The sequence below is a fragment of the Brachyistius frenatus genome, unplaced genomic scaffold, assembly GCF_029030835.1.
Source record: "Brachyistius frenatus isolate BFR_SWC_R1_liver_20210118 unplaced genomic scaffold, ASM2903083v1 Contig_26, whole genome shotgun sequence".
Classification (NCBI taxonomy): Eukaryota; Metazoa; Chordata; class Actinopteri; family Embiotocidae; genus Brachyistius; species Brachyistius frenatus.
In genome coordinates, this window is record NW_027210625.1 from 3,068,317 (window position 1) to 3,082,874 (window position 14,558).

Consider the following 14,558-nt stretch of genomic DNA (forward strand, 5'->3'; position numbering starts at 1 on the left):
GTGTTCAACTGTGAGTTCACCGCGAGTATCCAGCACTTGTCCTTTCAAAGTAAAAGGATAAAGACGATGCCGTGGAGAGTTAGATGCCCGGGGCCACACAGAGACGCAGAGACAGATTCATTACTCAAGAATCTCCTCATTCAACGCAAGCTAATCACTAAGCAGGGCTACAGCAGATACACTCTTATTACCAGTATTCCTAATACACACACAAACACACTCATATTGAGGTGACACACACACACACACAGAGGCGTGGCAGGCAGTAACGGTCCAATCAAAGCCCGATTGATTTTCAGAGCTCTCTGGGGATTCTGTTCAGTCAATAAGGGACTCTGTTAGACAACTGAAGACATGATGGATCTACCATACATCTAGCCTTACAGTGTTTCAGCTGCTTTTTACTGGACTGCAACACTCAAGGAAATAGTTTGACAAGTTCATGGTGTAAAGGGAAATGTATACTTGGAAATGATTAATATTATAAACATCACAGAAAGCACAAGAAAACTAAGAGCAAACAACACTGCAAGACTGACAAGTTTTTAAATTTCAGTGAAAGTGATAAGAGTTTGTATCAAATGCTTTCAGTACAAAGTTGTCTGCGCGACAATGCTGAGGAATACTATAAAGTATTTTTTCTTTTTAAAGAGAACAAAGTGGAAATATTTCTGTCATTTACGTGGTCCCTTTAACTAGCCAAGTAACCTTTTAATAGTTCTTTAAATTGTACGATTTAACCGGTCAAGACATTGCAATTGATATAAAGGCAGTTACTGACACTATTTAACACTGAACTTTGCAGTAAAGAAACAGAAAAGGGAAATAGAAAGTGGTTGGCAGAAGACAACATTTGAGGCTTTAGCCAAACATGTGACGGTGCAGAGATACCACGAACATAATCCCTGGACTGACTGGAGCACCATGACTGCGCTCGGGTAAACACAGGCAGGAAATTCTCCAGCTAATATGTTCAAAAAAATATCACCAGTGCTGTGTCAAATAACAGTTGTTGTTGTTGTTATTCATAGCAGAGCTGCTTAGCATATTGTAGAGCAGTAATGAGCTCACAGAAGTATTTGGCCGGTGCTGTAGGAACTAGCCTGCATTTGTGGCTGTTTCTGTCAGCATGTCAAATCTAATATTCTCTCTCTGTGCGTGGGGCTGATAAATTATTAATAGCATGTATTTAAGGAGCTTTCTTAGAACCCGCTTCTCGCACGTCACTCAGCCTCTCCTCGTTACTCCTCTTCCTCCCTCTGCTGATGCCACGCCTCCCCACATTCATCTGCATTTGCCTCTCTCTCCTCTTGAGTGTTCATCTCTTTTTGTTGTGGATGTGAGGGGTGATGCTGTTGAAACTGAAGCCTTGCATCTGGACAACTCAAGGCTTTACTTTGTGTATGAGGTGCGTGGGAGCTTTGCCTCCACCCTGCCTCTTTCCCTTTACATGGCTCTCTCCTCCACTGCAAACTACAGAAAAATAGGGCAGATGCCTCATTTAACACTTGGGTGCGATCATTACACACCGTGTATACATTATACAACAAAAAAAATAATAATAATTCCACCTTCTTCTCCAATAAAGATGCTGTAATACTGCAGCTGGGTGCATAAAAAGCTGGGTAATGTGTCATGTGGCAATATGTTAACATAGAGAAGCCTCCAATTTTTTAATCTAACACATGATTAAGTGGCTGAAGAGCATCTGAAAAAGCACATTTCAGGTATAGGGAGAAGCATAGCAGGCCTAAACGCTGACTTTATGTGACAAAAACTTTGTCTTCCAATGTCCATATCAACATGCCCACATGTCCATCCACATCATTGGAACCAGGGGTTGGCGTGCCTGACTTTTATTTATTTATTTTTTTCAACTAAGATGCTGCGTGGAAGGCCCTCAGTTCCTGACACACTCAGTCAGTCCCAGATAGAAGGAGAAATGAGCAGCAGCAGATTAAATTATACAGGAGAACCCAGAAATAGCTCTAGTGCCAAGGCCGCGTGGACTCGACGCAAGAACACGCCGATGCAAGTCGCCACAGAGCAGTCAACTAGATTAGTCCTGCCTGGATCACAGAAGGGAACTGACTACTGTAGATTTGCTGGCTTTGCTGCTATTCGATGCACGGTGGGACAAATGAGAAAGGAACCACACAGACTTGACCTTTGGAGACCAAAAGATACAAGATGTTAGTGAAGGGATGTGATATCTCATGCTCTAACTTTCAGCCAAATCGTACACACTGGGCACACACAACAGACTGAGGATACAGTGGTGCTGCTGTGCTGTGATTTCTAAAACAACTTGTGACCATGAACTGTTCACCTCTTTACAGGTCACAAACATAACCGCCCACAACATCATGATAGGTCTTTCAGAGCATTTTACAAACCTGTGAGCAACATTCCCATCAGGTCATTCATAACTAGGACTAAATGTGGTTTGGGTACCCCTACTTATTAATCAAGAGGCATGCTTCCAGCGACTGCATCAAAAAGACAGGACTTTGTTGCCTTTCTGAAAGGATAAATCTTTTCCTGCATCCCTGTCTGCAGAGTCTTACCCAGAACATGCAGGAGAGGCAGACCCAGGTCCGGGCCCTCCCTGCCAGAGCAGAGGGCAGCGACAGAGAGACGGAGGGCATCCTGAATAAAAAGTCCCTTGACGGCTCTCCGGCCTCAGAGCACCAATCCACGGTATTCCCAGAAATTCCCGGCGGTTCCATGCAGGCCTCGGCGACATAGATCCATGCCAGACGTGCGAGGTGCACAGAGGGTGGGAAAGTGAAGGCTGTGCTCGTTTTCTCTCTCTGATGGCCTTAGTCAGTCTCCCTCATGTGCGCTCTCTCCCTCCTTTCCTCCCTCCCTTGCTTGCTTGCTCTACCTCTTCCACTCCTGCTCCCTCTGGCTCGCTCTCTTGTTCACTCACTCACTTCTGCCTTCTTCTCTGTCCCTCTTGAAGTGTGGTAACTTTATTCCGTGGAGCAAAGGGGGGAGGCGAGTCCCAGCCTTTATTTTTCTCCCTTCCAAAACTCTACTCTCCTCAAATGATCCTTGTCAGCCCCTCCTTTTCCTTCTCTCTCTTTACCCCTCACACACACACACACACACACACACACACACACACACACACACACACACACACACACTATTCATTGACCACCCTCCACCCCCTTTGCTTCCTTGCATTGCATACCTTCACCTCTCTTTCTCTCCACCTTTCCTCTGCAGGCATGCTCGCTCATGTCTGTGCTAATGTCACTTCAATTTTTCATCGGCAACCCCTTCCTGTTTCCTGATCTCCTCTCCTCCTTCAAAATATCTGCAGGACTCACCAGCTGCTGTGACACAGCCGAGGGTCCAGACAAACTGCTCACAAAATAAAAAAAAAAGTTGTTGTGACGATTAGATGATACTGTATACACAAATTCGCATGCAACATCATGCACACAATAAAAGGACCCTCCTTGCCTGGTGAATCCCGACGTGACTCAGGCGGCCCATTAAAAAACTGCTGCATCAAAGCCTGAGATGGAATTTTGAACTGTAATTGGACTGCATTGCATTTTAAAGTTGTCTCGTGTCATTTTTCACAATTTAATATCAATACCTTGACATCATGTATATGGTTTTCAATCAGTTTTTTTTTTTAAATTAGATTTATGTATCAATGCTTTGTTAAACAATAAAAAAAAAGGTCGATAAATACATTTTATCCACTTAGAAGAAGCTGAAGTGATTTGCAATGACTTAGCATCTCACTTGAGGGAACTTCTATCTTATAAAGTCCTCCCTGCATCCCTGCATGTAACCCTACATGTGTTTTTTTATATTTCCGTGTCAAAAGCATGTACATATGCTACATATTTCCACATACATGAAGATATTGCTCAACACAAGTGGAGGGTCTGCTATATGCATGTGTACAGCACAGCACTGAATCAACATTATATCAGCGGTGCAGGCACATTACATCACTCCACAGTCAGATCCATAAAGGGCTAAGAGCCAATTCATTTTGAGAAAACACCCTTTATTGATCTGTGCTGCTCTCCATCACTTCCACTGTAACAGTTACCTCAATCCATAGGCTAACCTGACACATAATCTGTGTGTGTGTGTGTGTGTGTGTGTGTGTGTGTGTGTGTGTGTGTGTGTGTGTGTGTGTGTGTGTGTGTGTGTGTGTGTGTGTGTGTGTGTATGTCTGACTCTGCGCGTATTTTATTAACATAATGTCAGCAAACAGGACACAGGGGAAATGTGACTGGTTGTGCTCTGTGCAGTCATGTTAACTCAACTGTTTTTTTAAATGGATTTTTGGTGCCTCTGTTTGATGCATGACAGCCACTATTTCCCTGCAGCCAACTGGTCTAAACTGGGTTGCTAGCAGCCTCTAGTGGCCTCCAACACACCCTCCGACAATCTCAGCAGATGGGTACCAAAAAGCATTGCTTGATTATGTCTACATATATAGCTCATTTGTGCATGTAATGTTGTTTTTTTTCTCCCTGGATGGAGCCAGAATAGCCTGTTAAGTGATACTTTACTACCTGAAAACTACATTGATTTTGGAGCTGCTATCAGGAGCTCTGTATTTCCTCAGTACAATATTTTTGCACAGTGAGGTCAGGTTCTTATTCCCTTATTCCCAATGCAACATGCCGGAGCTCACTGAAAACAGGCAGGCGCAGGCACAAGCGTGTGCGCACACACACACACTTAGTCTCCCACAGAATTGTACCCATGGAAAAGTGAATTTAGACCATGGCACAGTAAAACTCTCCATTACACCCCGGACTAATGACATTAGCAGCCGGCTGTATTGCTTTAAAGGTCAGAAGAACTCTGTTTTACATGTATATGCACTGACAAATGAGAGAGAGTGATATTTGATCACCACCAATGTAAAGACAAGATCTTTGGATACTTTGAGCAAGATATACTGCTTAAACAAAAACTAGAAAGGAGAAGAAGGGGGAAAAAAAAATCTAAGTTGAAGATGTGTAATTCCAAATTGACTCTGCAGTCTCCTCTTCTGTCGCTGGAGAATCCATCACATTAAAGCTTTAATGCAAGAATAACAAAGCATCCATCATGCTAAACGCCGGCCCAGAATACAGTGAGCCATTCAGGGCAGGAGTCTGCAATTCTCTGGGCGCGGTACCTGCATGCCGCTCGCCACGGCTGGTTGACATTTCTCAGTGTGGAAGATAAGTTGGGAGCATGTGATAAATACAAGCAGCAATGAATGAGGTTTTCATGCATTTGCTGGAGAGGCAATCTTGAGGCAGAGAATAAGGAGCCATTCAGTAGACAGGTTTCCCGCCACCCTCCTCTCTTTTGGCTGTCTGGAGTTCGACTTGAGTTTACTGCCCAGGGGGACATTAGTTAAATGAATGTGAGGGCGAGTAAACAGCAAATAAAGAAGAGAGGAGACAGAGGGAAAGAAATACAAAACACAGAGAAATGTGATTTAACAGAGGCAAAGAAACAGAGAGGAGAATTTGACAGGAGGAAAGGTGAGAGGAGAGGAAAGGGAGAAAAAGGAGATGAGAGGAAATTAAATGATAGAAGAAAAGCCAGAAGAAGGAGACAAGAGGAGAGGAAACACAAGTTGAAGGAAAGAGCAAAGGAAACACCAAAAGACAAGAAAATGAGATGACCTCAAGGGAAAGGAACAAGAAAATAGAAAGGAACAGTGGGAAAAAAGAGTAATGAGACAAAAAAAATGAGGGAGGAGATGAAAAGACACAAGAGGAAAATAAAGTAAAAGAGTGAAGGAAAGGACAGGAGAGACGAAGAAAGGGGAGAGATTATAGGAAATTAAATACAAGAACATGGGAACAAAGAAAAGGAAAGAGGAGAGGAGTAGAAAGGAAGGGAAGGGAAATTAAATGACGTGAAAGACATGACAGAACATAAGAGGATAGAAGAGGAAAGGAGAGATGATTTAGTCAAATAAAAGAAAGAAACAAAAAAGAAAAGGAATGAAGAAAAGTCAGGAAATGAGGATGAGGAAACTGAGGAGAGGGTTACCCCTCTGTAGTACCACAATAGTGTCACCATAGTAACACATATGGATAAAGCCTCTACACAGAGTCCCTCTGCCTCCCTCTCCGTTTTCCCATCTCGCTCTTACAACACCACCATCATTCCCAATGAAATACACAGTATTCCCAGCCCATCTCCTGTAGTAACCCAGCCCCATCATGTGGGGACTGTGTGAGCCCTGTTGCCATGGAAACTGAACACCTCACAGCGGTCCTTGGAGGGAAGACACAGAGCCTTACCTCTCCACTTTCACCTCCCAGTCGGTCACGTGAGCAGCTCGAGTGCTGCAGCTGGAGCGACAGAGTAAGCAGTGGACTGAATGGTTTGTCATGTACGCAGCAAAAGATGCTGCTCTGGGGAAAAATGTATTTATTTGTCCAATCAAACAAGATGGGGGCACTGGAGAGCTCTTTCAGCTCATGTCCAGCTCGTTTTTTTCTTCCAAAACTTGCTTCAGCGGTTGAAGGGCAGCTCTAACAAATATACTGGTGATATGCCGAGAACTTTAGCAGCTTATGTTGCATAAATCAGTGATTATACAGCAAAAATATACAAGCTGATCATTGGGGAAGATATTTAGTTGAGTTTTGATGATCCTACGTGTAAATGTGACATATTTTGACAACCAAGATCCACAGAATTTATTTTCTCTAACTCTGAATTTACACTCTTTCCAAGTAACACATCTATTACTATTAATGAGACAGGGAAAAGTACAAATTTGTGCCATAAAACGTTTAATTTCGGACTATTTAGACCCTACAAACCCCATTTTATTCAAATAAGTGCCACATCTTTACCAGTAAATGAGATAATTTTCTAGAAATTAGTGCCTTTCCTGAGACACTAAGAAAAGTGGCTGTCCTGGAATCAAGAGAGAATTACCGTCACTTGATAAAATACTGGAAACAAGTTGAGTTACACTAAGACAAGTTAAAATTTCTACATAGTGAACAAGTGATAGTTCTATTATGTGGAATACAAGAATGTTCTTTCAGAGGTGAAAGCAAAAAGGGGAAAAATGTAAACCATGCTCAGGGTTACAATATCTATACCTTAACAAGGGTACATCCCTGGTGACCAGCATTTGTTCCAATTTACAGTATAGGTCCAAGAATTGCAGATGTGGCTGATGTGATGATGAAGAAGCTGAGGTCACTTAAAAAAAATGGTACAAAATCCTTCATTCACCTCATTCATGTATTGATAATTTATCGACGTACGAATGTTTCTGAGGGTGGGAAAAGAAAAAAAAAATCGAACAAAAGGAAAAAAGGCCATGCGAGGCAGAGCAAAAGCTGGGACTGAATAAACATGATGGGTTAGGGATTCGTTGTATAGGATATGTAATGAGTGTGTGTCTGCAAAGGCACTAACAAGCTCCACGCACATTTACACACACATACAAGACAGTGCGACAGGGGGGAGTGTGGTGGGATTGAGCGCGGGTGTAGAGATAAGGAGCTGCGGCAATGGGGTGGGGGCGGGGGGGTTTGCTGCTGGTATTGGTGCTGGTGGGAGGGTGTTGGGGCTCGAAGAGACGGGCGGCTGCAGCACTGCACGTTACGGCGTCACCAAGAGCAAAATCCCATCATCACCAGACTTTATAACACCGCTGCTGCCCAAATGGTTCTTACAACGGCAGCGCGCTCACAGTCGAGGGAGAGTTACAGCACTGCAACACTCAAGTTTAAAACCTTTTGACTGATATTTACGCCCAGGATCAAAGGGTTTTATTCGACATAATTGGCCAAAGACGAGGATTAAATTAAAGGATTTGAGGGCACATGAAATTCCCAAAAGGTGTCTTGTGATAATATTCTCTATAGGGGAGAGATTATTTTTCAAAACTGCTGAGGATGCAGTGCATTACGCTGATTTGCTCATTGTTTCTAGCCTTAGGACAACTGCTACAAAAAAAAGGTCTTTTTTTGCTCTAGAGATGGCCAGAGAAAAAAAAATTACCTCCAAAAAAGATCACACCCATCACTATTCATCAGAAGATCACCTCAGACACTCTTTGTGGTGTCCTCGTATGTGTGCAAGTGAGCACGTAAGAGGAAATAGTGCCATTTAGACACACCGAAGTTGTTGCACATGATTGATTATCTGGTAAAGAAAAACAGAAAAGCAGGGGTTGCAGTCCAGTTTTAGACCCAAGACCTGCTCGGGGAAAACAGACAAAGAAACAGAGTGTGCATTTGGCTGATGCCGTTCAATGAACTCCGCTTGGCCTTACACATGTGCCATACAACCATGGGAATATGTCATAGGGATGAGAGACTCACAGCCTCCTTCCCAAGAACAAACAAATGCAGGTTGACAGGAAATGGCAGGAGATGAATAGAGCTCTTTCTTCAGAATACGCAAACCCCCAATAATGGTGCATTGCAATTCTGCAGTTGTGAACGCAAGGTGACCCTATGTATCAGGAGCAACTATGATTTGCTCCAGGTGGTTGCTGCAAGCACCTGGTTCCAGAGGCAAATCCAAAATCTGACCCCCATGGTTCCCCCACCATCTTTATCTGGAGCAGCTGCCTGGAGACCTCTTGGAGATGTAACACTGACCTTGAATCAGCACTTAGAGGGACACCAACCGGTTCTCCAGATCCCATGGTCCACGACCAGCCACCAAGCTCATTTTCACAGCTACGTCATGTGGTGGTTTAGGTGAAGCCGGCTGCATGCATGTCACGGTTGAGTGGTGTGATTGAGACAGAGGCCTATCCTGATGTATACCTCATGCAGGGGGATCATTTCAGATATATTCTTAGCAGATTATTGCAGAAGAAAGGAACCTTGCATGGGTTGAAGTGAGACATGAAGGACCACATGTGCAGATCTCGTCCTCTAAGCCCACTGAATCCCCTCTCAGTCTCCCATCTCCCCCTCTGAGAAGTCTTACCTTGTCTCGTTTGGCCCCCCGCAGAGGGAAGAAGCAGGCGAAGAGGAACTTGCCCCAGCTGATGACGGCAGCCAGGCACCAGTTGAGGCGAGCCATGCCTGCGTCTGTCCTGTCTTGTCTGCCAGCCTCTTATCTTCCCCCTCACTGGCTCTGGGATAGGATCCTGCAACCCCCCGAAAAAGAACGATGTCAAACGAAAAAAAAAAAAAAAGACCACGCAGGAAACAGGAGAACCTCTTGTCCTCGTCCGTGGAGCAGATGTGAAAACCTTCCTTTAAGTCAGACGATGATTTGGGGGATTTATTTTCCTTTCAGGGGTTTTTAAGAAATTTTGGGTACCTGTCTGGCTGTGTGTCTGCAATTCCAATTTGTGGGGGAACACGGGGTGCTACTGGCGTCCCAAAAAAGGACTAGACCCTTGGATGGTCTAGAGGGACCCAGAGCATCAAGACCCTAAAACTGCCTCCCTGTCTTTCCATCCATCTGTCTTTCTCCCTCTTTCATTCTTCTGTCTCCACAGCCCGGTCTAGATGAGTCAGTCCTCAAAGTGTGATGAGCACCGTCGGCTGCATAATGCGAAGAGCCCGTCGCTGATCGACGACACCGTTACACATACACACACGCACGCTGGCATGCCCACACTCGCTGTCTCTCACACACACATACGCTCGCCTGCAAATAACGCTGTCCTGGCACATACATCCACAGGCAGAAGAGCCCTCCTCTCATCACACGGCTCCCCTTCAGGCTCAGGATCCCCGGTGCTTCGCACTCACACACTCCGCTTACACACACTTGTCCGTCTCTCTCCCTCTCTCTCTTGCTCTGTGCAGCTCTCTCTCACACATACACACATGCACTGATGCTGCAGCACTTACTCAGTCAGAGCGGGAGGAGGGGAGCAAAAGAGTGGGGAGGAGGGGGGGGGGAGAGAAAGGGAGAAATGACTGGGAGCAGAACGCTTGGAAAAGAAAGAAAAAAGGATGGGTGACAGAAGAGGTTTCTGCTGAGAACGACAGACTGAGTGTGTTCTTTCAGTGTTTATATTTCACAGTCCGAGCCAAAGTCACTGAAGAGAAGACGGCGATGTGCGTCTGAACGAAAGTGCGCATCAAGTAGTGATCACTGCGAGAGGTGGAGGAGCGACAGAATGGACGGGGAGAGTGAACGGGGGAGTCGAAAAGGGACGGACGAGAGACATCAGGAGAGGACGAGGATGACAAAAAGGAAAAGCAGCAAGTCGCAGGAAGGAGAGACGCAGCCGGCGAGAATGTGTTTGAGAATACTGAGCAGATACCAGTGGTGAAAACACACACCAGCATGCGCAATGCACACACACACGAATGGACGCGCAGCAGCCGACACGGTGCGAGGCTGATACGAGGCAGGCACAGGGTGACGACTGTAGTGTGTGTGGAGAATTGGGTCGAAGGCAGCGAAGGAGGGAGCAGAGGAAGAAAGGATGGAGGATGACAGAAGAGGAGAGGAGCAGGGTGTTGAATCATTATGTCTTGGGTGATTATTTCCCTCTCTCTCTCTCTCTCTCTCTCATACACACACACACACACACACACACACACACACACACACACACACTCGACTGCAGGTGGTGCACAAGCCCGTTCACTCTGCTGCAGTCTCTCTACGCTTCAGTGGGAGCACATTCTCACTGCAGAACGCTTTTCTGTGCTACACCCCCCCCCCCCTCCCTATCCGAGCCCTCCAACCCCTCCCACCCAGCACACCACCGCCACACCAACGCAATCACAACACATCAAAGCAATGAGCGAGGGAGATAAAGTGTAGAGAGGATGCTGTTCTGTCAACCAAAGCTAGCTTAGCCTGAGGGGCACGGGGTGGGGAGGGGGCGTTTGGGGGGGAAAATAACACAAATTGTTTGGCCATATGGAAATGCACTGGCAATAAAAGAATACAAATCTTTCAGCTTATACATACAGTGCGTCATCTTTGTGTACAAACTGACTGAGTGAATCAAATCTCATGTCAGAGCCTCTGCTAGTAACTATTTCTCACAAAGCATATTATGCATTTGCAGCATTTCACAATTTATTTAAATACATATGATGCAAATTATCTATTTATGTTCCTGTTTATGCTCAGCTTCTAAACATTAAGAAAAGGAATAAAGAAAGGAAGAAAATCCAGTGTTATTTTGGGTTTATATGGCCCATAATAAAATATATGAACATGAAAAATGCAATATCACAAAGCTCCATTGTGATACGCAGGCAAAGGCAGTCTTCATTCTTTCACTCTTGATTTGAGCCCATTAATTGCTTTCCCTGAGTAAACAAACAATAATAATGATAAATTCATCAAATCTTTGTTAATTATTTGAAAGATGAGGTCACATGCTTTGCTGTTCCCACAGCCTCTGACTGTATCCCACAGCTTTGCTCAGGTGTCATGACCCGAGTAATACCAGCCTTCTGTGGCCGGGTTGTTAAAGGACATGTAGCTGTGGTAATCCAGGTACAAGGAACAAGTGATACGGTCTAATACGTGCAGTCCGATAGTCCGGGGGTGTGAAGCATAAACGACACAAAGAGTCAAAATACTCGCCTGCAAATATTTCACATCAAAACTATTTATACTGGCAGCGAGGTAAATTTGCGACACTCGTTCAAAAAAAAGATCCGAAAAGATTTGCCCCAGCTCGTTCTTCAGAAAAAAATTCAAGAAATGATTCGGCATCATCCAGTGATGAATATCTTGTCATGCTCCTCCTCACTCGTGACACTGTTGCCTGCTTTCTACCAACTTTATGACATCCAAAAGTAAACTACATGAACTACTCACTATCCTATCAGCCTGCGTGTTCGACTGTAGTATTTGTTTTGTGTGAAAGTACTCATGACAAAACCAACAGTTAGAAAAAAATATATCGACCTGGAATAATAAAAATAAACCCCCACAGTGTTGAGGATTAGTTATCCATGTACAGTTCATCTTGCATTTAGAATATTTACCTCAGATGGAATAATAGTAATAGAAATTCACATCTAAATTTCAACAATCCTTTCTGCAAAGCACATGTCTCATGACTGTAATGCAGGAAAAGCAAATACCTTTCTTTACCACAAAGGTCCAGCTAAAGACACTGACGCAAAATGGTAGCCCTTTAGTAAGACGTAATATTTTGAGGACAAAACATTCCACCATGTCCATTTCCATCTCTAATATTTCACTCTCCACAGGACATAGCAATGAGGACTATGTCTTTGTATCCTACAGCACTGTGTACTGTACATCTTGCTGTGAGACTGGGCATGTGTCCCACTCTCTTGGCAATGCACTGACCTTTCTCATTAGGCATAAGCAACTTGCATAATCACTGCTGACTTCTATTGACTGGCCTGTCACACTGCCTATCCGTTTGACTGGAAACCCTGTGAAAAAGTCCAGGCTGCCCCAAAAAAAAAAAAAAAAAAAAAAAAAAAACTTCTCCCACAATGACTTTCTACTGTCATCTGCAGCCGGATCAGAATCTATCATTTTTCACCAATTGCACAGAAACAGGAAATTTACTGTTTCAGCATCAACCTACCCTCTAATGTCCTGAATGATTTTCAGGTGGGTTTTTTTTAATAATATATTCTCTCATCATTATTTAAATGCTGGTAGTTTGATTTCTATCAAAATACATTTAAGGACTGTATAAGATTTAAATGTTCACACTCATAGATGAAATCCTGTCCATTAATGTTGCTTGATGTTTTGTTTTGAGGAGAACATGCTACTTATCATAAGTTTTAAGGCCTTACCTGCACACATACACCTTCTGTTTTCATTTTCTCATCACATGCAAACAAAACTTGAGGAAATGTCATTTGAGTTAATGCCTTTTGTACTGAAACTGCATGCTTGATAAACAACACAGTCTCAGTGAAACAGTGGCTCATTAAATTTCATGCATGCACCCGAATATTCGGGATGACAAACAGAGAGCAGGACGGGACTGTTTGGACATGTGGCATTGCAGCTGCGAACAAGTTTGTCCCACAAAAGCACATAATTAAAATGATCAGTAAAAGCAGCTCACCGCCAGATTTTGCAGCCTTGCGGTGATGTCATACAAATCCACAACGGACACGGACCAAGGATGGTCGCAGGGAACGGCTGGACAGCATGGTGCACGAGCTGCGAGAAAAACACGAGACAAGAGGGAGGTGCAGAGTTTAGTTTTCTGCACCAGCATCACCCCATTCACATTCAGCGCACAGAGTGTGCACTGTACTGAGCAGACAGCAGATTAGGTCCCATCACACACCTCATCATTCACTAACATGTAGCCTCATCTGCCTTCCAATTCTCTCCCATTCGTCCTCACATTCCCTCTTTGTACTTTCACCTCCATTTTAACTCCTGTGTTTTATGTCTCTGCCTCAGTAGTAGCTTACTTTAAAAGGAATTTGCGCTGTTTTCTTGTAGAGAACAGATGGAATTGTCGATATTTCAACATTTGTTGTGCAAAAGAATAAAGCTCAATCTCTAAAACACATACACATGCACATGCAGAATAAAGCCTCCCTTGCCCTGGCACTGTAGGCATGCCAGTCCTGACTCCTGGGTGCAGGGTGTCATACATAATACATAATAATACATAGTAATGACGACACCTTGTTGTGTCGGAAATGTCCCTCTTCATCACACATCTAATCCAAGTGAAAGCGCTGCAGAGACAGAGGTGACCCTCATGGCCTGTGATCAATGATTCAGTCTATTAAGTGAAGGTGCTTTGATCAGTAATTCTCAATGACACTGGATCATTGTAATTCAGTGATCTCCAAACATTTCAGGACTTTAACCGACTGTGCGAAGCCGAATTTGATCATATTCCTGCAAATGTGGGTCTCAGGACAACTACCTCGAGGAAAGGTGGAGCTAGAGATTGAGTTGCCCTGCACGCATATGGAGCATGGAGTCCACCTCGGCTTGGAAAAACCTCCAGGTGACAGGTTCATCTTTAGCGGGAGCAAGTTATGTGCAGGGACGGGGAAGCACTTGGATGCGCTTAGAGTGGAGGTCTATGAGCGGTGACACTTCCGGGGCCTGCTGCCAAGGGAAACTCAGTTATCTAGAAACGTCTACTCCCCTCCCCCAATACACACACACACACACACACACACACACACACACACACACACACACACACACACACACACACACACACACTTCCAACCTTTTTTCCGACCCCGAGGGAGAAGGAAGGAGGGGACAGAAGAGGTAATGATGAAGCTATTGACAGAGAAGTATATCTACACTCTCTCAGGACATTTGAAACAACATGATCAATTTGTTTCGTTTTATCTGCCAAACGGACCGGAGGCGTAGCTATTAAAGGACAATTCCAGGTTATTACAATCTATATGTTATTTTGAGCGCTGTTGTTCAAATCTGGGCCATGACAGCGTAGGAAACTGTTCAGACAGGATGTGCAAACAAACCCCCATTGCTCCATTTTATGCTATAATTTCTTTCTTTTATTTTGCAAATCCCTATACATTTTCTTTCTGTGCTCTAATATAATTAAAATGATCAAGGATTCCATGTGGACTTTTGTCACTTTTACTGTC

General features: G+C 44.2%; 1 protein-coding gene across 2 annotated transcripts in view; it reads right to left on the reverse strand.

The window, feature by feature from the left end:
• The window catches only part of tns1a (tensin 1a), a 77,858-nt gene extending 68,049 nt beyond the window's left edge, over nucleotides 1-9,809 (reverse strand). The window contains exons 1-2 of one of the 2 annotated variants that reach the window (XM_069698196.1): nucleotides 9,301-9,809; nucleotides 8,962-9,124 (exon numbers count right to left, since the gene is read on the reverse strand). In XM_069698196.1, coding sequence (XP_069554297.1) covers nucleotides 8,962-9,057 — 96 coding nt within the window. In that variant the 5' untranslated portion in view covers nucleotides 9,058-9,124; nucleotides 9,301-9,809. Of the gene's footprint in view, nucleotides 1-2,567; nucleotides 2,805-8,961; nucleotides 9,125-9,300 lie in introns of those variants that run through there. The other variant, XM_069698197.1, reaches the window with a different exon arrangement.
• Between the last annotated feature and the right edge of the window lie 4,749 nt (nucleotides 9,810-14,558).